The 23,040-nt window shown below is 41.5% G+C and overlaps 1 protein-coding gene across 4 annotated transcripts in view; it reads right to left on the bottom strand.

Annotated features, from left to right (window-relative positions):
- GK5 (glycerol kinase 5) overlaps window positions 1-23,040 on the bottom strand; it is a 145,204-nt gene that overhangs the window by 87,051 nt on the left and 35,113 nt on the right. For all 4 annotated transcript variants that reach the window (XM_081086158.1, XM_081086159.1, XM_081086161.1 and 1 more), the window contains 2 exons: window positions 20,369-20,444; window positions 6,088-6,181 (listed from right to left, as the gene is read on the bottom strand). In XM_081086158.1, the coding sequence (XP_080942284.1) occupies window positions 6,088-6,181; window positions 20,369-20,444 (170 nt within the window). The remainder of the gene's footprint in view (window positions 1-6,087; window positions 6,182-20,368; window positions 20,445-23,040) is intronic.

Genomic DNA, 23,040 nt, shown 5'->3' with positions numbered 1-23,040 from the left:
GCAACCCACCTGCCAAGCCTGTGGCTTCAACCTTGGGAACCACGTGTCCTGGTACCTGGGCCCTCCAGAGAGCCTCGAAAAGCATGACCCTCCTGGAAGCCTGCTGCTGCAGCCACAGGCCTCAGGCGACATGAAGTCTAAATCCTTTGTTGAAAGCAAAAATGGGGAGACAAAGAAACAACACTCAAAGGAAAAAAAAAGGAGGAGTCAACAGAAAAGGTACTAAATAAAATGAAGGCATGCAATATGTCAGAAAAAGAATTGAGAGTAAGGGTCATACAGTTTCTAAACCAGCTGGATGAGAAAATCAACAACTTATATAAGAATCAAGAGGAAATAAAGAATGACACAGGTATAATAAAAAAAACACAATGAAAGATTTCAACAGTAGACTAGAAGAAGCTGAGGATTACATTAGCGAATTAGAAGACAGGGCAGAAACAATCTGAACAGCAATTGGAGAAAAAAAATAAAAAGCAGGAGGAGAGCCTAAGGGAGCTTTGGGACAACATAAAATGAAGTAACATACATATAATAGGGGTGCCAAAATGACAAGAAGAGGAGCAAGGATTAGAAACCCTATTTGAAGAAATAATGACAGAAAACTTCCCTGATTTGGGGAAAGAAAAAGTCACATAAGCACAGAGTTCCAAACAAGATGAACCCAAAAAGACCCACACCGAAAAACGAAATAATTACACTGGCAAACATTAACAAAAGAGAACCTTAAAGGCTGCAAGAGAGACAGAGAGTTACCTACAAGGGATCTCCCATTAGATTATCAACTAATTTCTCAATAGAAATAAATCAGGCCAAAAGGGAATGGAATGAAGTATACAAAATGATGCAAAGCAAGGGACTAAATCCAAGGATAGTCTATCCAGCAAGGCTATCATTCAAAATTAAAGGGGAAATCAAGAGCTTTGCAGACAAAAAAGAACTAATGGAGTTTATCAATACCAAGCCAGCAATGTAAAAAATGTGAAAAGGACAGCTGTAAATAGAAGAAATAGAAAGGAAAGAAAGAAAACAGACATAAAAATAAAAAAAGAGGGAGAAACCAAGATGGCGGCATAGGTTAACGCCGGAGATTGCTGCCTTGAACAACCAATCAAAAATACAGCTAAAAGACAGAACAGACATCATCCAGAACCACAGAAAGGCTGGCTGAGTGGAAATTCTACAACTAGGAGGAAAGAGAATATCATACCCAGACTCAGAGGAAGCGCAGTGCTGAAGTGAAATACTCAGGTGAGGAGTGCACGCGGAGCGGGCTGGAGGCGGAGGGCGCGGTTGTTGTTTTCAATCAGGAGGGAGTTTCAGACTCTGAGCTCCAGATCCGGGCAAGTCTCTAGGGACCCAGACTCAAACGGGAGAAGCGGGACTGTCTGGCTTCGGGCAGCTTTCTCTCCGAGGTTTGCAGCGGTTGCTGGGACTCTGTGAGGCAGAGCCCCTAGGGACAGAACTGAGAGCAGCCATAACTGCTCGCTCTGACCGCCCTGTAGTTCCCCGGGGACCTGCCCCGCCCAAGCCCTGCGCAGAGCCATTTGCCGGATAGCCTCAGGCAAATGCTAGATTAGCACCGCCCTAGAGATCCAGCACAGAAGCTCACCCACTGCAGACACAGCTGACTCTCATAGCCAGTTAGCCTGGAGGTCAAATCACCCCGGTATTGCCAACAACAATCAAGGCTTAACTACAAGACTGCGCACAAAGACCACTAGGGGGTGCACCAAGAAAAGATAAAAAAATGCGGAGACAAAGAAACAGGACGCAAATGTCAGAAATGGAAGATATAGAGCTCAAAACCACACTTTTAAGGTCTCTCAAGAACTGTCTAGAAGCTGTCGATAAACTTAGTAAGGCCCTCGAAAAGACTGGTGAGACCGCCGATAAATGTAGTGAGATCCTCAAGAAATCTAATGAGACCCTCGATGTTGTGATAAAGAACCAACTAGAAATTAAGCATACACTGACTGAAATAAAGAATATTATGCAGACTCCCAACAGCAGACCAGAGGAGTGCAAGAATCAAGTCAAAGATTCGAAATGCGAAGAAGCAAAAAACACCCAACTGGAAAAGCAAAATGAAAAAAGAATCCGAAAATACGAAGATAGTGTAAGGAGCCTCTGGGACAGCTTCAAGCATACCAACATCCGAATTATAGGGGTGCCAGAAGATGAGAGAGAGCAAGATATTGAAAACCTATTTGAAGAAATCATGACAGAAAACTTCCCCCACCTGGTGAAAGAAATAGACTTACAGGTCCAGGAAGTGCAGAGAACCCCAAACAAAAGGAATCCAAAGAGGACCACACCAAGACACATCATAATTAAAATGCCAAGAGCAAAAGACAAAGAGAGAATCTTAAAAGCAGCAAGAGAAAGAAACTCAGTTACCTACAAGAGAATACCAATATGACTGTCAGCTGATTTCTCAACAGAAACTTTGCAGGCCAGAAGGGAATGGCAAGAAATATTCAAAGTGATGAATACCAAGAACCTACAACCAAGATTACTTTACCCAGCAAAGCTATCATTCAGAACTGAAGGTCAGATAAAGAGCTTCACAGGTAAGGAAAAGCTAACGGAGTTCATCACCACCAAACCAGTATTATATGAAATGCTGAAAGGTATCCTTTAAGAAGAGGAAGAAGAAGAAAAAGGTAAAGATGCAAATTATGAACAACAAACATGCATCTATCAACAAGTGAAACTAAGAATCAAGTGAACAAATAATCTGGTGATCATAATAGAATCAGGGACATAGAAAGGGAATGGACTGGCTATTCTTGGGGGGGAAAGGGGTGTGTGAGATGCGGGAAGAGACTGGACAAAAATCGTGCACCTATGGATGAGGACAGTGGGTGGGGAGTGAGGGCGGAGGGTGGGGTGGGAACTGGGAGGAGGGGAGTTATGGGGGGAAAAAAGAGGAACAAATGTAATAATCTGAACAATAAAGATTTAATATAAAATAAAAAAATAATAAAAAAAGAAATCAATAAAAAATATATATTTAAAGAAAAAATAAAAAATAAATAAAAAATAAAAAAGATCCAAAGAATAATAATAACCTTAAACATAAATGGATTAAATGTTCCAATCAAAAGACATCGAGTGGCTGAATGGATAAGAAAACATGACCCTTATATGCTGTCTACAAGAGACCCACCTCAGAACAAGGGACTCACACAGACTGATAGTGAAGGGATGGAAAAATACCTTTCAGGCAAATGGAAATGAAAAAAATGCTGGGGTAGCAGTACTTACATTGGAAAAAATACACCTCAAAGTGAATGCAGCAACAAGAGATAAGGAAGGTCACTTCATAATACCAAAGAGATTGATACAAAAACAGGATATAACTCTGGTAAACATATATGCACCCAATACAGGGACACGCAAATACATAAAAAAAACTTCGGGAAGTTATCAAGAGAGAGGTCGAGAGTAATACAATCATAGTAGGGGATTTTAATAGCCCTTTGACATCACTTGATAAAGCCTCTAGACCAGTGGTTCTCAACCTTCTGGCCCTTTAAATACAGTGAAAATCTATGGGACACAGTGAAAGCAGTCCTGAGAGGGAAGTTCATAGCATTACAGGCCTACCCCAAAAACAAGAAAATTGGTAATAAATTATCTAACTCTAATACTTAAAGAATCAGAAAGAGAGCAACTAGAAAAGCCCACAGTGAGTTGAAGAAGTAGATAATAAAGATCAGAGCAGAAATAAATGACAGAGACCAAAAAACCAATACAAAAGATCAATAAAAACAAGAGCTGGTTCTTTGAAAGAATAAACAAGATTGATGAGCCTCTAGCCAGGCTCACCAAGAAGCAAAGAGAGAGGACCCAAATAAACAAAATCAGAAATGAAAGAGGCAAAGTAACAACAGAACCCACAGAAAGACATAGCAAAAAAATACTATGAACAACTCCATTTCAACAAATTGATCAATATAGAAGCAATGGACATATTCCTAGAAAAATACGACCTTCCAAAACTCAATCAGAGCCCTGACCGGTTTGGCTCAGTGAATAGAGCGTTGGCCTGCAGACTGAAGGGTCCCAGGTTCGATTCCAGTCAAGGGCACGTACCTTGGTTGCGGGCACATCCCCAGTAGGGAGTGTGCAGGAGGCGCTGATCAATGTTTCTCTCTCATCGATGTTTCTAACTCTCTATCCCTCTCCCTTCCTCTCTGTGAAAAATCAATAAAATATATTTTTAAAAAAAAACTCAATCAGAAAGAATAAAAAATCTGAATAGGCCTATAATTATGGAGGAAATTGAAAAGCCCTGGACCAGATGGCTTCACAGGGGAGTTTTACCAATCATTCAAAGAAGAACTAAAACCTATCCTCCTCAGACTATCCCAAAAATTTCAAGAGAAAGGAACATTTCCAAGCTCTTTCTATGAAGCCAAAATTACCCTAATCCAAAAACCAGATAAAGACACTACAAAGAAAGAGAATTACAAGGCAATATCCCTGATGAACATAGATGCTAAAATCCTCAACAAAATCCTAGCAAACTGGATCCAGCATTACATCAGAAAGATCATACACCATGAGCAAGTGGGATTTATTCCAAGGATGCAAGGGTGGTACAATATCTGCAAATCAATAAACACGATACATCACATAACCAAACTGAAAAATAAAAATCAGTCATATCAATTGATGCAGAAAAAGCATTTGACAAAATCCAAAAACCTTTCTTGATAAAAGCCCTCAGCAAAGTGGGAATAGAGGGATCATACCTCAACATAATAAAAGCCATATATGACAAACCTACAACCAACATCATAGTCAATGGGCAAAAACTAAAACCATTTCCCCTAAGAACAGGAACAAGACAGGGATGCCCACTCTCACCACTCCTGCTCAGCATAGTATTGGAAGGAACTAGTCATGACTCAGAACGTTGGATAGATTGACCTATTAAAAACTAAAATGATATATTAAGGCAGCGGTCACCAACCTTTCAGACCTCATGGACCACCAGTGGTCCGAGGACCACCGGTTGGCAACCTCTGCTCCAAAGGTTTCCTAAACCAGCGATCGCCAACCTTTCAGACCTCACAGACCACCAGTGGTCCGCAGACCACCAGTTGGTGACTGCTGCATTAAGGTATAAAATTACACACAAATAGTATAACTTAAAATTGTACCATTTAGAATCCATGACTTCTTATAACCACTTTCAACACCTTAATTACTGTCTTTCCTGTAAACAGCACCCCTCTGTATTCAGCCTCACAAATTATTACAGCAAGGTGCATTTTTATATGTTAAACTAAAAAAAAGGAAAAATCAGTGTGTGTGAGATTATCACAATGTCTCACTCATGCATTGCTGTCATATTCTATAGTATATTCATATTTGTTTTTATATAAAATTAATGTCCCCAAATACTTAAAAAGTAAAACTGGTGCTCCTGACACTCCCCCCTGCACTGGCTGGTGTGGGCACCCTAGCTGAGAAGAAATCTAACTTTGCAGCATTAGAAGTATTAAAATAATCAATATGCAACATTCATTGTAACACCAAATATTGTGAGTTTCACCACAGTTGACGAACTGGAAAATTTTCTTTCCCCTGACTCAGTTCCCCACCCAGGAGTGAGATGGTGTGGATGCTACTATGTCTGTCATCATCACTTGCTTACTATGTGCCAGGTGTTATATTAAGAGCATATGGCAGTCAGCTAGTTGACTATCTTACTATATATTCTCCACTTTTATAACAAAAGATGATGAAATTTGGACATTGCTGTATCTTTTCTGAGCATAGTCTATATTTTTTCCAGGAATGGAAACGTGAATTCTCACTAGCATATGAATCCCTAGTCTACCTCAAATCTTCCTCAAGACTTCTTGAAGTGTAGTTGTTAAGCACTTCAGTCTACCACATACACTTCTGGATAACTATTATTAAATTTACTGGTTTGGTAGTGTGCATGTGTATATTCTTGTATAATGTCCAAAAACAGCATAGGTATGAGATTATACAATCAAGTCTACAGTTAAAGGGCATTTACAGGGAAAACCAGTAATATCCAACTGCAGAGAAGAAAAATATTACCTTCATTATAAGAGAACTATTCCAAGATTTTACAAGTTCAATAGCTCTCAGATCTTGCCAACTAATGAAGTTGTGAAAATGACTTCCCGTTTTCCTAAGAAAAATGAAAACAACATTTTGAAAGTCAATATAAATCAGAGACTATCTATACTAATAGAGAAATATGCAAATTATCTGTTACACCGTAACATCACAATCAGATCAGCAGGCTGTGTCCCCACCCTCTGCTCAGGCAGCTGCAAGGCCCAGGGTAGGATAGGATACGATAGGAGGGGGTAAGAAAGGAGAGGGAGAGGAAGGCAGGCCTGCAAGGAGACAGGCAAGAGGAGAAACAGAAATACAGAAAAGGAACAAGAAAAAGATGCAGAAATGGAAAAGGGAAGGAAATGCGGGGGTGCACACGGGAGGGGGTGGTGACCGCGGGGGGTGGGGAGAGCAGGTGCGCCCAGCAAGGAGTGGGGCAGGAGCCCCGCGAGACACAGGAGGAGGATGGTGGCCTCCAGCATAGGCCATTGGCAGGGCACCCACGGGTCCAGGATGGAGTGGTGGATGGTCCGAGGCCTTCTGGGCGGAGGTGCTCCTGCTTCTCGGCAGCAGCAGCACCCAGGCCATGTGAGCCTCGGCCACCTCGCTGGGCCGGATGTCCCGGGCAGGGAATGGGAGCAGGACGGCAGTGGGGAGGGCGGGGGCAGCAAACACTTGGCCGGGGCTGAGCCCTGGGCTGGGGGTTAATACCCCTGTGAACAGAAGCCTTAAGAAGAGAAGAAGGGAGGGAAGAACTTTATAAAGGAACCAGTAGAGAGCAGAGTTAAAGAAGGAAAGAGGATGTATGAGTGAACTGTAGGAGCTATAATGAAAATCAAGTATAGTTGTGTACTGGGGACAGATTTTAAAAGTAGGAGTCAGAAAAGAAAAAAGATAAATGATAGTGAATAATTAGATAGATAGATAGATAGATAGATAGATAGATAGATAGATAATTAAAACAGAGGAAGTAAGTAGAGAAGAATGAATGGGAAAGATAGGATGAGAGAGAAAGAGGGAGGGAAGAAAAGTTTTAAAGGGAAGCCAGTAGACCTTAAAAGGAGAATGGGAAGAAGGAAGGAATGGGGGAGGGAGCAAAGTTGGTCCAAGGGAGGAAGTGAAGAAAAAAATTAAGGTGGGAAGGAAGGAAAAGGGGAGGACGGGAAGGGGTAAAGATAAAGGAAAGAAGGAATGTGGGGAGGGAGCGAGGGTAGGAGAAAGATGGGAAGAAGGATGATGGAACAGAAGTAGGAAATAAGGAGGAAAGAAAAGTTTATAAATGATGAGTCAGTAGGAAAATGTGTTACATAAAGGAGAGAGAAAAATTGTGTGAGAGGGAGAAGCCAATAAGGAAGTCGAATACAATTGTGTGTGAAGGGGATAAGATTAAAAAAAAAAAAAGTTAATAGGGGCGACCAGGCTGCAAGGCAGGGAAGTTAGGGGGATTAGGCAGGCAGGCAGGTGAGTGGTTAGGAGCCAGGGATCGGGCCTAAACTGGCAGTTAGACATCCCCCCAAGGGGGCAGATGCTCCAACTGGTAGCTCAATGCAGCAGCTGCCCCCTGGTGGTCAGTACGCTTCCATAGGAGGAGCACCGTTCAGCCAGAAGAGGGCTCATGGCTGGCAAGCACAGCGATGGTGGTGGGAGCATCTCCTGCCTCAGCAGCCTCTGCAGCAGTGCTAAGGAGCAGTAAGGAGCAGCAAGCAGGTGGGCAGTAAGGAGCAAGGGGTCCCAGACTACAAGAGGGATGTCCGACTGCTGGATTAGGCCCAATCCCCAGGGGGATCAGGGAGGGGGGGATCGGGCCTAATCCAGCAGTCAGACATCTCCCTAGGGGTCCTGAACTGTGAGAGGGCGCAGGACGGGCTGACGGACGCCCCCCGCCAGTGCACAAATTTTGTGCACTGGATCTCTATATATAAAAGCCTAAGCAACAATCCAACCAGTAGCTATGACGTGCAATGACTACCAGGGGGCAGACACTCCAACTGGTAGCTATGACACACACTGACCACCAGGGAGCAGATGCTCAATGCAGAAGCTGCCAAGCTGCAGTGACTTGATAGCTGCAGTTCTCGGGTGATGCACCTGGAATCAGAGAAGAGGGAGCCCGATTCTGAGACGCATCACCCGAGAACCACCCTCTCGCAATCTGGGACCCCTCAGAGGATGTCAGAGAGCTGGTTTCGGCCCAATCCCCGCAGGCCAGACCGAGGGACCCCACCAGTGCATGAATCTGTGCACCAGGCCTCTAGTATTATACAAAAGATCTGCCATAAGAGGAAACAAAATTAGAGGCCAAACTACTTTCAAAGTAGGATTTAATTAGGTGGGCTTTCCAAATGGCTTCTTCTCTTTGAAATTGGAAACACTTTATAACAATCATTATATGATTCAGAATATGAAATTTTAATCAGATTCTATCCAAAAGATATTCTTCTTGAAGCACTACAATGTGTACATTTCTAAAAAAATAAAATAAAACTACTGTAATAAAAAGACCTTTAACGACTTGCTTATACACTTTTTTTAACTTATTTTTTTAAATAATTCTTGATTGTTGAAAGTATTATGTATGTCCCCTTCCCTCCCACCCCCATTGATCCCCTCCAGTCCACTCCCACCCCCAGCCCCAGGCCTTCACCACCCTATTGTCTGTGTCCATGGGTTATGCACATACACATACAAGGTCTTTGGTTGATTACCTCCCCTTCTCCTACCCCCCTCCCCACTTATTCACTTTTAAAAGCAAAATAAAGAGTCCAGTGCTTTCCCCCTTCAGTGTACTTACCTTGATGTACACAGATTAACACCTATGCGCCTACGGAAGAGCCGAAATAGTGCCTGAGCCCATTTCTACACCTCTCAACTTTAGGATTGACTTAGCCACTGGCAACCTACTAGGCTTAACAAAATTTGACTAATAAAAAGATATTCAACAAACTCTGGGTCAATACTATCATAAACGTACACAACAAAGAAATAGAGTAGAAGTAAATAATTTTTCCTTTGAGACCCCTGCAAATCAACCACTGACATCTACTCATCTTCAACATCCAACTCAGGCTTGCTTTCTACCCTCTCTCCTGTGTAAATTTATTCATGTTCAATTCTCAAGACTGTCATTTCCTACTTGTATTTAGCAGTGCACACCCATGGTCACATCCTCAATTGTATTAACTGGAAGCATTCGACCACTGAAATCCTAACATTCCAAAACATTAGGCAACACATCTCACTGTTACAGTCATGGTCTGCTTAACAATGGAGATTCATTCTGAGAAAGGCTTCATTAGGTGATTTCACCATTGGCAAACATCAAGTGCACTTACGCAAACCTAGATATTACAGCCTACTACACACCTAGGCTGTATAGTATCGCTTACTGCTCTTCAGCTACAAGCCTGTACTACAAGAAGCAAGCCTATCCTACCTTCCTATCTAATAAAGAGGTAATATGCAAATTGACCATCACTCCAACACACAAGATGGCCACCCCCATGTGGACACAAGATGGCCAGAAGGGGAGGGCAGTTGGGAAGGACCAGGCCTGAAAAGGAGGGCAGTTGGGGGAGACCAGGCCTGCAGGGGAGGGAAGTTGGGGGGGACCAGGCCTGAAAGGGAGGGCAGTTGCGGGAACCAGGCCTGCAGAGGAGGGCAGTTGGGGGTGACCAGGCCTGCAGGGGAGGGCAGTTGGGGGGGACCCAGGCCTGCAGGGGAGGGCAACTGGGGGTGACCAGGCCTGCAGAGGAGGGCAGTTGGGGGTGACCAGGCCTGCAGGGGAGGGCAATTGGGAGTGACCAGGCCAGCAGGGGAGGGCAGTTAGGGACAATCGGGCCAGCAGGGGAGCAGTTAAGCATCAATCATGCTGGCAGGGGATTGGTTAGGGGGTGACCAGGCTGGCAGTCAGAAGCAGTTAGGGGCAATCAAGCAGGCAGGCAGGCGAGCAGTCGGAAGCCAGCAGTCCTGAATTGTGAGAGGGATGTCCCAGATTGGAGAGGGTGCAGGCTGGGCTGAGGGACACACACACACACACACACACCATGCACGAATTTCGTGCACTGAGCCTCTAGTATACTATAAGCATAATATGCTTACATTGTACACAACAACACAAGATTAAATCAAGCACAAGAGAAAAGGATGCAACTAAGAGATGTGGTAAATAGGAGATGTATGGGTTGCTGCAGGCTAACACAGCACACTATGTTACAACCAACATTTTTTACAAGTAGAAAAAGTGCACTCTAAAAATGATAAAAGTAAGTACACAACACAGAAAAATAGTCATTTATTATCATCATCAATATTATGTACCATACATAATTGTATGTGTTATATTTTTACCAAACTGTGATGCAAAAGGTTTGTTTCCACCAGTATCACCACAAACAAATGAGGAAAGTATTCTGTTAAGATGTTATGAAAGCTGCCACGTCATTAAACAATGAAAAATTTTCATCTCCATTATAATTTTAGGGAAACACCGTTTTATACCAGTCTGTTGCTGACTGAACATCATTATGTGGCACATCATTATGTTTCAGTTCTCTCAATCTTACTCCCTAAATATCTTCCCTTCAAATACCCTGCAATCTTTAATCCCTCAAATATTCCCTTTTCTTCCTACGAACTCCTTCTAGGCTCGCTTACTTTCATGAGTCCTGTGCACTATCATTTTTATTAAGAACTTGCCTTTTTTTTTGTAATTGTGGTAAAATATACATAACATGAAATTCATCCTTTAGAATTTTTTTCAGTGCAAAATTCAATGGCATTAAGTACATTTCACAAAGCTATATAGCCATCACCACTTTTTCTAAACACTCTGATTGCTTCCACCCTCTTGCTCCTGTTAGTAATACCACCATAAACGTGCTTTACAAGGATCTGTTTTCAATTCCTTTGGGTGTTTACTTAGAATTGCTGATTATATGGTAATTCTATGTTTAGTTTTTGAGGAACTGCCAAACTGTTTTCCACAGTAGCTGCACTATTTTACATCCCCACAACCAATATACAAGAGTTCCAATTTTTCTACATCCTCACCACCAGTTGTTATTTTCGATATTTTCCTAGTGGGTATAAAGTGATATCTCATTGCGGTTTTGATTAGTATTTCCCCAAACACTAACAATGTTGAGCATTTTTCATACGTTTTATAGAACATTTGTATATTATTCAAGTCCTTCGTGCATTTATTAATTGGATTGTTTGAGGGTTTTTGGAGTTCTTTATATATCCTGAACATTAATTATTTATGAAATACATGGTTTTGCAAATATTTTCTGCCATTTTGTGAGTTTTCTTTTCACTCTCTTGGTCCTTTTTTTGTTTTCACCTTTATTAATGGGAATCACATCATTCACCTACCTCATAAACATGTTACTTCCTTCTCATTCAGTGATCCAGTCATCACTATCATCAATAAAAATGAGAGAAGTGAATCTATTGTTTGAGTCCTCAATCTTAGGTGAAATTAAAAACCAAACATACACCTTCCATATTATATGCTGCAATGGTTTTTAGAAATCTAACTGCAGATTTGAGATGTCAATGACTATGAATTTTCTCAGATACATTTTTAAAATTCAATTTGCACATTATGTCAAAATAATTCCAGCTCTATTTATTCTTATTTATGATTAAATCTAGAATAAATTTTCTATTTTGAAAATTTCTAATAGTTAAGAAAATTAAAGAAAAATTATCCATCACTAATAGATGAAAATATCTTAATAGTATTCTTTGATGCACAAGTTTTTAATTTTGATGAAGTCCAACTTATTTTTTCTTTTGTAAGCTATGCTTTTGATGTCATTTAAGAAATCACTGATAGTCTACATTCCCACCACTAGTGAATGAGGGTTACATTTTTCCAAAAACTCTCTAACACTTATTTCTGCTTGTTTTGTTGATAACAGTCACTCTAATAGGTGTAAGGTGGTATCTCATTGTAGTTTTGATTTGCATTTCCCTAATTGCCAGTGAGGTTGAACATCTTTTCATATATCTATTGGCTATTTGTATGTCTTTGTGGGGGAGATGTACCTTCAGGTTCTCTGCCCACTTTTTTATTGGGTTGTTTGTTTGGTGTTGAGTTTTACGAGTTCTTTATATATTTTGGATATTAAACCTTTGTTGGAGCTACTATTTGCAAATATCTCCCATGGTTGGCTGTCTCTTTTTTTTTGTTGTCAGTTTCTTTTGCTCTGCAGAAGCTTTTTAATTCAATATAGTCCCATTCATTTATTTTTGCCTTTACCTCCCTTGCCTTTGGGATCAAGTCCATAAAATGTTCTCTAATTCCTCAAAATATTAAGAATAGAGCTACCATATGACCCAGCAACCCCACTCCTGGGTATTTACCTGAAAAACTCAAAATCATGTATTCACAAAGATATATGCACCCCTATGTTCATTGCAGCATTATTCACGGTAGCCAAGACATGGAAACAACCAAAGTGTCCCATGATAGAGGACTGGATAAAGAAGATGTACTATTCAGCCATAAGAAAGGATGAAATAGCGCTATTTGCAACAACATGGATGGACCTTGACAACATTATGTGAAATGAAATAAGTCAGACAGAATAAAGCTAAGAACCATATGATTTCACTCATGTGGGATATAAAACTGAAACTTATGGACACAAACAGCAGAGTGGTGGCTGCCAGAAGGAAGGGGGTGGGGGAAGACGGGGGTCCTAATATGCGGAGACAGAAGATTCGGCTTTGGGTGGTGAGCACATGGTGCAATATACAGATCTTATAACATAGAAATCCACACATGAAACCTATATGTTCATGTTGACCAATGTCACCACAATCAACTTAATAAAACTTTTAAAAAAGAAATAATTGCTAAATCCATGGTCATAAAGACTTTCCTCTATGTTTTCTTCTAAGAGTTTAATAGTTTTATCTTTTACGGTTAGTCTTTGATCCATTATTTGAAATAATTTTTATATATGGTATAAAGCAAGAGTCCAATTTCATTTCTTTGCATGTGGATATTCTGTTTTCTCAGCATCATCTGTTCTTTCCCCATGGCCTGGTCTTGGCAACCTTACCAAAAATCAATTGCTAGAATATGACAGCAATGCATGAGTGAAACATTGTGATAATCTCACACACACTGATTTTTCCTTTTGTTAGTTTAACATATAAAAATGCACCTTGCTGTAATAACTTGTGAGGCTAAATACAGAGAGGTGCTGTTTACAGGAAAGACAGTAATTAAGGGTGCTGAAAGTGGTTATAAGAAGTCATGGATTCTAAGTAGTATAATTTTAAATTATACTATTTATGTGTAATTTAATACCTTAATGTATCATTTTAGTTTTTAATAGATCAATCTGTCCAACGTTCCTGAGTCATGACCAGTTCTTTAAGTCATCCAGTGCTCCAGAACCTGCCTTCCCACCCCAACCGTTCTGATTTTTCCCTGTTGAGAGCTGGAGCTTTTAGTTTGTGACCTTTCCAAACTATTTTTGTGAAGTGTATATTCCTTGTTGTGTGGTCAATGAAGTGTCTGAAACTTCTGTTCTGTTATCTCTGTGATCAGCTAGTGACCTGAGAACTATTTTCTTAAATGTCTGGCTCCAAATGTGCCCATAAAGGTAATGGGCCTTTAAATCGTCCAACAGATGCTGCCTAAGGAAGTCGCTGCAGCTGAGAGAGCTGAGAGTGCCATAGTTGGAGCAGGCATCAGAACCAGTCTTGTAGGGCACTTCCAATCCATCCAACTTTGTCAGCAGACATTTCTATAGGACAAGGTCCCCATGTCTGCCCTGGCACCAGCCACTTGCTCCAGGGATCTGGGCTGCTTTCCCCACACCCGCAATAGGGCTGAGGAATGGAGGACACGCCCTCTCATACCTAAGAACAGCTGCCTCTACTTTCATCCAGCACTCCCCCAGTTGTTAAAAGAGTCAATCAGGTTCCAGAGTTCTGAGATAGTTTATTCCAATCTCTCTTTCCAACTTCACACTTCACTATTTTGCAAGATGCCCCTTGTTAACAACCTTTTCAACTCCTAACCTGGGATCTTCTCTCTCCACTTTTAGTACCAGAACCATTGAGAGGGGTTGGAGAAAAGTCATACATCCTTGTAAATTGGTACCATATTTCACACTTATGGAGTACAACCTTGTCTATGCTCTCAACATCACTTAAAATGATAAAAGTTCGTTTCTTGTCCTACATTACTTTCTTCTCCGTTCCCCACAAATGGCATCTCCAAATTTTCATTTCTCAAGCCCTAGAAATATCAAGGAAATCAGAACACTGAAATTACCTTCCTCTACTTCCCACTCCTCCATCAGTTATACCTGCAGCCATCAAGCATTTTCCCTGGTTCAGAGGGAAATCTTTCCTCTCAAGCTGAAGGCTGGTGTCTCCACCTGTGCTCTCTCTCCATGCCTTCCTGTCTCTTCCATCACTTCATTAAATCAAATATTCCTTCAACTTTCTTCTCTAAACATACCTAACCTCATCTTTGAAGCAGAATCAAAAACATCTCTCCTGACCCCAGATGTCCCCACCTAGCTGAGCCCCTCAATGTTTCCTCATCCCTCCCCCGCCACCACCGTACCTCAACCAAGTACAATCCAGTAAGGTCACCAGAGTCTCAGGTTTATAGGACCCTTTCAGTGTGATGTGGCCTTTCTGCAATAGTGCTGCACCATCCCTCCCCTAAGCTTCTGTGACAGCACTGTGCTGCGTCTCCTCATACCTCTAAGTGCCTTACTGGTTTCCTTTGCAGACTTTTCTTCTTTTGACTGCCAGTTAAAAGCTGGTGTTTGCTGAGGGTTGCATCCCTGGTCTCCTTCTCTTTTTAACAAGCTGCTCTCCCTGAAAAATCACGAATGCAGTCATCACAGAAGCACTCACCAATCCGTACCTGCAGGGCAGCCTCTCACTTCAGTTCTGTTCCCTTACAAATAGCTGCCCTCATCATGTCTCCTGAGACTGCCCCACATCATCTCAAATGCAGCATGTCTGCCCTAAACCTGCTACTGCTTTCTCTAGCGTGCCACACCTGAGTTCAAGGTTCCCTTTGGCTGCTTCGGCCAAAAACTAGGGGCGAAAGGTTCTTAATATCCCTGGAGCTTATATTCTGATGGGGATAAGAAACAAATGAGTAAATAAACATATTATTTCATATAAGATTATGCTAAAGGAACAGAGTAACTGGGGGTGTGGTATCTTTTCAGATATGACATCAGATACCAGCCTTCAAAGAGATTTCCCTGTTATAGTCTCATTCTCCCCAAATCCACTGTCCACCGTGCTTCAAGAATATTTTTTCTAAAATGTCAATTTGGTCATATTACTCTCCTGCTTAGCATCTTTTTATAATTTCCCACTGCTTATAAGAGGCAAACTTCTTACTACAACCTGGAAACCTCCAGTTTCACCTCAATCACTCACAGATTTGAGTGCCTACTATGTGCCAGGTACTGTCCTAGGTGTGAAGTACCCAGTGAGAACAGGGCAGACAAAATTCCCAAAACTCATGGAACTTCTTACTTGTCAGAGAGATGTAATAAATATATATGCAAAGAAGCAAACAAAAATTTACATAGTATGTGATATGAAAACAATAAAATAACAAAGTGATGGGAAAGTAAAATGGTCATGGAAGGTCTCTTAGAAGAAGTGATCTTGGAGGTAGGGTCTGAATGATGAGAAAGACTAAGTCTCAGGTAAGAGAGATCCAGGCAGAGGGAACAACAGGTGCAAAGCCACTCCTCCCAAATGTAGCAGCCAGGGTGGAGTGGTCCAGAAACAGAGAGCAAGGCCATGTGGATGGAGCCTAGGACAAGAGGAGGGTGGTCTGAAGTGGAGTCAGAGTAGGAAAGGAGGCCAATGCTGGGGCGTGGCACCATCCCTATTTCAACCCTAATTTCCAAAGTACTTTTGATGCTTCAGACATACCAGTCTCTTATTCCTCATACCCTTGCCAATAATTTGCTCTTCCCACTTAGGACACTCCTATTTTTCCTTCAAGACTTGGTTCCAGCCCTGGCCGGTGCTCAGTGGTTAGAGCATCAGCCCATGGACTGAAGGGTCATAGGCTCTATTTACAGTCAAGGACAGGTTTAATCTCTGGCATGTGCAGGAGGCAACCAATCTATGTGTCTCTCTCACATCAATGTCTCTCTCTCTCTTTCTCCCTCCCTCCCTCCTTTCTACTCTCTCTCTAAAAAAAATAAAGAAAAAAATCAATGGAAAAAAATATCCTCAGGTGAGGCTTAACAAAGAAACAAAAACAAAAAACACTTGGCTTAAGTGCCTCTGGGAAACCTTCCCTAACTCCCTCTTCTCCACTGTTCAGTCTCCCCTCCAGCTCTTTCATTGCCAGGTATAATGTAGTCTACAGAGCAGACATCTATCAGCCTGTACCTCAACTATCTATGTAATGTACACATCTGTATCTACCACTAGACTGTGAGCCTCCTGAGGGCATAGTCTTTTCACTTTCAGATTCTCACCACTTGATCCAGATACCAAAGACGTATTTGATAAATGAAAAAATGTTCTCTACCAATAATAACTATCAGCTTGTGTTTGATAGATATTAAATCTATTGATATATGATTCTTTGGATCCATTCTACAATAGCAGCTATTTATACACTTGAATCTTATTACTAATCACTCATTCAGCAAAAATTTATATAGCAATATGTGCCAGGAGCTGGGACACAGCTGTGAACAGAGAGACATCTCATCTTTGCCCCTGTGAATATATTTTCTACCAGGGAAGTCAAACAAATAATTATACAATGGCCTACTTAAAACAGGAATAAGTCCTTTAAAGGAGAAACACTGGTGCCATGTGTATATTTAACAGGAAGATAGATCCTGCCTACTCAGGGGTCAGGAAAAGCTTCTTTGAGAAGTGAAAATGGTACTGCACTCTGAAGGATGAGTCAGAAAAAACAAGGAGGGTGAACACTCCCAACAAAATGCATTATATGTTCCAAGTTTCCAAGGCAGCATGAAGCATCATATGTTTACAGCTAGTGAAGCAGGGAGAAGATACAAGATGAAAGTAGCATATTAATTCATAACACAGTAGAAGACTATGTGGAATCCTGAGCTCAAGTAGTAGCATATATTCTGATATTCATTGAGTAGTAATTTAGGTTTATTTTATCTCTGCCAATAGTAAATGGAGAAATCAAGGAGAAACATGAATGGCAATATTATAAATGAATTGCCTTAAACCTCTTAACACATTATAGCATTCTGTGGCTCTTAATGTATTGTGTGTCATAAGTAATTAGTAAGAGCCATTAACATAAGTTCTACAAAATTTATGGACTTGTATTATGAAACTATAACTGCCTTGAGGGCTGGCATTCTTATTCATCTTTACATTCAGTTCAACAACCAGCACAGTGCCATCCTCCCTCTCAGTGCCTGGTGCTGAGTGAACCCTGGCTCCTGGGACTCTCAGTTTATGTTACTAATTGGTATACACCCTGATCTGAGGTTAGTTGGCAGAAGCCTCCCTGAGAGGCAGAGGGCTGAAGAAACAAAAGAGCTTAAGAATTTTTTGAGAACACAAGAAATTTAAAGCAACCAAAATGGAGGAGATATTATTTAGAGTAATTTTAGAATACAGGTAAGTGGGGGTAGTGGAAAGAGGACATGATTAAATGTATTGAAAAAAAATTTAACCTAAAGAATTTGAAAAAAATCACACAAAAACAAAAAACTCAAGAACTGAAGAAAAGTGAATAAATAACAAGTTTCCTGGCATCAGAAGGTGGTAGGATGGAAAGGGCACAAAGAGAAAAACAAAAAGAAAGCTCAAAGTTTAGACTTCTTGACAGCATCTGTAAGGAAAATACTGTTTCTGTGGCCACAGACACAGAACACACTGTGGACACAGGAGAAGACAGTGAGTTTGGAAGAAAAGGTGCTGGCTGGGTCTGGGATGAACAATATATTAGATTCAATCTCCCTCTTTTTCTCTCAAAAAATGAGCAGAAGTGTCATGTCAGGGAGCCTGTAGGACCTGCCAGCATTACAGGCACAATGGCTCCCCAGGGCCCAGGGAGCAGAAAAGGTTCCATTATCTATAATAATAAAAACTTAATATGCTAATTAGACCAGACAGCCAGACGTCCTTCCAGACGACCTTCCGGATAAAGCCACAGCTGCGAGGGCCAAGGCAAGGGTTGCAAGCGCTGAGCCCTTTGCACGAATTTCATGCATCAGGCATCTAGTTTCAAGATAAAAGAAGCACAAGGCCTTCTGTGCCCATTTTTGTTTGTTTTTGTTTTTTTAATATTCAGTATTTCAGTTCGTACAAGCAAAGTTTCCAAAACTCTTGAAAGACTACAAACATCTCAAAGCAGGACAGCCAAGAAGAAACTCACAATTAATTGTTTTAGGAAGAAATCTTACCCTTCTACAACAGCCACACCAGTAAGAAAAGTGAACTATCTTGGAATCTGGCCAATCTTCAATTTCTCCCAAAACTGAGATGATCCTACTGCCACAGGAAAACTTGGCTTCCTAATACTTTAAGCTTCATGTCATGAATGACCCAATAATCAGGTTCTTAGGAAAGCAATCTCTGTGGCTAATGACCTAATTTTCAAATCCAACCACTCATTATACTTCCAAACAGTTTTTTTCCCTATGAACACTATACTGCCTCTATTTCCATATCATCCACTTCCCAAAGTGACTCATTGTCCAAATCCAGTCTTCTCTTCTATCCATTATGTATAATCCCACCAGAAAACTCATCTACTTCTCTAGACTTCACCTACGTCAACAATTCTCAAGTAGGAATGATTCTGTCCCCCACCCAGGGGACATTTGGCAGTATCTGGAGACATTTTTGGTTGTAGAAACTGTGGGAGGAGACTATTGGTATCTCGTAAATAGAGGCAGGGATGCTGCTAAACATCCTTCAATGCATAGGACAGTCCTACAACAAGGAATGATCAGGCCTAAAATGTCAACAGTGCCACTATTTACTAGTAGAAATTCTGATCTACACAGTACACTGATGACTTTACTTCATTATTACTCATCTGAAAAATATATTACCTATTTAAGACTTGATATGCCCAAGTCACTGGGTAGGGAATTGGGGGGGCGGGGGGGAAATTTCAGGGGGACTACAGATATAGGGATCAACCTGAGAAGCATTATGCTGTGAAAGAGCACCTATCTGGAGGAGATGAGACATGCATCAGTCTAAACCAGGGCAATGTTCTAACCACCTCTGGGATATTTCTACATGCCCATGTTCCCAAGCCAAACATTGTATCATGTTCCCTTCTACCCACCTTCATCACCAACTCATTCTTTGTCTTATATTCTCTACAAGCTCTATCATATCCTTCCAAACATCAAGCCAGAAATCCTGTTAAATTTGAACTTCTTCCTCTTGCCTAATACTGACTTCAAGGCCAAGTCCTTATGAATTCACCCTCATTATATTTCTTAGACCTCCCCCATGCCCCATACCCACCAGCAATCTCCTTCACTGCCCCAAGCTCAAGATGCCCTTTGCAGCCTAGTGCTTTGTAACAAAGAAGCATTTACAGTGTTTCTGTTATTATTTTCAAATAAGAAACACATGTTGAAGGCAAATAGGAGTAGTGGAAAGAGCATGTGTTTTGGGGTAAAAAGACAATTTGGAATCTTGTTTCTACTAAGTGAGCTTGAACAAGTTACTTATTTCTCTAAGCCTCAATTTCTTTCTCTATAAAATTACCAAAATAACAGGTTTCTTTGCAAGGATAATGGAACCTGAATACTATCACAGGTATTCACTATATGGTAGCTATTAGGATATTATAACCATGTTTAATCTATATATACTTCTTATGCTGTATGTACTTAAATATGAAATTTGAAATACAATGAAAATATAAACCATAGTCATAGTCATGTGTTTCTGAAGTCTGTCAGGTTCCCCTGAATCTTTTTGGGTATAAACTAATTTTTAAGGTCTTCAATCAAGGCTTATTTGAAAAACTAACTCACACCAAAGTAAAGAAATGGATAATTTTAATAACAGCAACAGTCTTTTTATTGTTATTCTTTAATATAAGTCAAGCCCAGGTGACATGCAGGAATATATTTTAATAAGGCAGAGAGTAGGCTTACTTTCATCCCTCTTAACAAAACAAAACTGTTCTTAATTCACAAACTTGAAACTCCCAAAACAGGTATTCACTGTGATATGAACCCAGCAACAGAAGGCTTATCACACTTACTTGTTCCACGTAATAAAAGTTGCTCTCTGTGTTGAAATGCCAAGTCCAACAATTTGATTCATCTCTATTCCTGCAGCTGAAAATAAAGATGGATAACTCACATGTTTAAGTCAATGAAATTTTTCTTAATAAATTGTAGTGTGGAAAAGAAATTATTGAGTATAATCTTTAAGAAAAACATATAGGTTTAGCATTGTTTTTCTTTTTTTATTGTTTCAATATTATTTTGTACTGGTTACAGGTGTACAGCATAGTAGTTAGGCAATCATATACTTTACAAAGTGTTCCTCTGATATTTCCAGTACCTACCTGGCATTTAAATTTAAAAAAAAAAATTTTTTTAGAGAGAGAGGAAGGGAGAGAAACATCAATCTGTGAGAGAAACATTGATTGGCTGCCTCCCGTATGCACCCCGACTAGGGATTGAACCTGCAACCAAGGTATGTGCCCTGACCAGGAATTGAACCCTGAACCTTTCAGTGTACGGGACAACACTCCAACCAACTGAGCCACCTGGCCAGGGCCCTACCTGGCATTCTAATAACACATTTGGCATTAATAAAGAGAGCATTACTAAGATGATTCTTTTAAGGGAAAATGGCATATTCTAATAATAACAAAATGACCTTCATCTTTAAATGTTCAAAAAAAAAATAAACACTATTAAAAGTCAGATTATATGTTCTTCTTGATAATACTAAAATATTGGATCTCAATTTAAGCAATGATCAATCATAATAGAAGTTGGTAGATGGCAATAAAGGAAAATCCCTAGTGAAACTCAAATCTTATTTTCCACATGAACAGATGCTAGGATATAAACAAAAACATAGTGGGGTTTTTTGGTCCAAATTTCTTAAAATATAGCAAGTTTTTTGTGAAGTTCTTTTAAAAAAGCATTTATCCCATTGAGCAAATTAAAGACAACTTCAATTTGAGCAGAGAAAGACAAAACATCCTCTACGCCTCCCAAAAATTCTTAACCTGAACCATGAGGAAGTAATCAGGCAACCCCGAAATGCAGGACAGTCTGCTAAACTGGTCTGTAATTTTGGAAACTTGTCAGTGTCACAAAGAACATGCTCTAGATTAAATGAGACTAAATAGATTGACTGCTAAATGCAATGCCTCATCTTAGGCTAGATTCTGGATTGAGAACAAAAGTTGTTAATGACTGAGGTAATAGGGGAATACTGGAACCTAATAAGCATTAGAAAATAATACTGTTGTGGACTCTGGGAAGGAAGACACCCAATAAGAAGGGCTCCTGATGGCTAACTGGACTCAAATTTTAAAAAACAGAACCTAGCAGCCATTTCTACACAGGGCCCTCTCATGCAAACTGTGCTTTAGGGAGAAGCTTGCACTAAGCTGCCTGCCTGCACTGTGTTCCTGCCAGCTGACCAGGCTCCTTATCAAGGAGTTCCTGGAATCCTACTTTAACCAATGAAACTAAGGCTTTCCCCATCCAATTGGAGTTGCACAGCTATATCCCCATCAACATCTTCACTGACCAATTGACGAATCAGAGCAGTTCCATTCTGACCAATCAGGATAGTGCCTTTTGGGCCAATCAAACTGTGAGGATTTGGGGTTCTTATTTGCATGAAGACAGACCAATCAGGGACCAGGGGCAGAGACATCTACACTAATAAAAGAGAAACATGGTAATTGGCGTACAACCGCTACCCTTTTCATTGGCTAATCAGGGAGATATGCAAATTAACTGTCAGCCAAGATGGCAGCCGGCAGCCAGGCAGCTTGAAACTAACATGAGGCTTGCTTGCCTCAGTAAGGGAGGATCATTGGAGGAAACCAATGTTCCCCGCCTGCGGCTGCAGGCCTCTGAGCGGGCAGTTTAAGAAACATTGTAACAAATACCGCAGGACTTCAGCCAGCAGATTCGCAACATTGTAAGCAAAGGCCAGAAACCTACTTTCAGGAGCGACGGCCTAAGAGCTGGAGTCAAGCCTCAAGGTAAAGCTGGCCCAGAATAAAAAAAAAAAGAAAAAGAAAAAAAGGAGCGGTTGGGAACTTCAGTCACTCCCAGCCTGAAAACAGCCCTCAGCCCCTCACCCAGACTGGCCAGGCACCCCAGTGGGGACCCCCACCCTGATCCAGGACACCCTTCAGGGCAAACCAGCCGGCCCCACCCATGCACCAGGCCTCTAGCCTATATAGTAAAAGGGTAATATGCCTCCCGGCACCGGGATCAGCGTGACAGGGGGCAGCGCCCAAACCCCCTGATCGCCCTGCGGCTCTGTGTGTGACAGGGGGTGGGGCCCCAACCCACTGAGCAGCCCTGCTCTGTGCCTGATAGGGGGAAGCTCCCCAACCCCCCCCCCCCCCACGGGCCCTGCTCTGTGTGTGATGGGGTAGAGCCATAACTTCCCCATCAGCCCTGCCCTGAGTGTGAGAGTGGCGGCGCCCCAACCCCCTGATCAGCCCTGCTCTGTGGGTGATAGAGGGCGGCGCCCCAACCCCCTGATCAGCCCTGCTCTGTGGGTGATAGAGGGCGATGCCCCAACCCCCTGATTGGCCCTGCTCTGTGCATGACAGGGGGTGGCGCCGCAACCTCCCCATCGACCCTGCCTTGAGTGTGACAGGGGACGGTGCCCCAACCCCCCAACTGGCCCTGCTCTGAGCGTGACTGAGGGTGGCATCACAACCTC

Source organism: Myotis nattereri (genome assembly GCF_964212035.1).
Source record: "Myotis nattereri genome assembly, chromosome: 3".
Taxonomy (NCBI): domain Eukaryota; kingdom Metazoa; phylum Chordata; class Mammalia; order Chiroptera; family Vespertilionidae; genus Myotis; species Myotis nattereri.
This window is presented reverse-complemented; position numbering and strand designations above follow the sequence as displayed.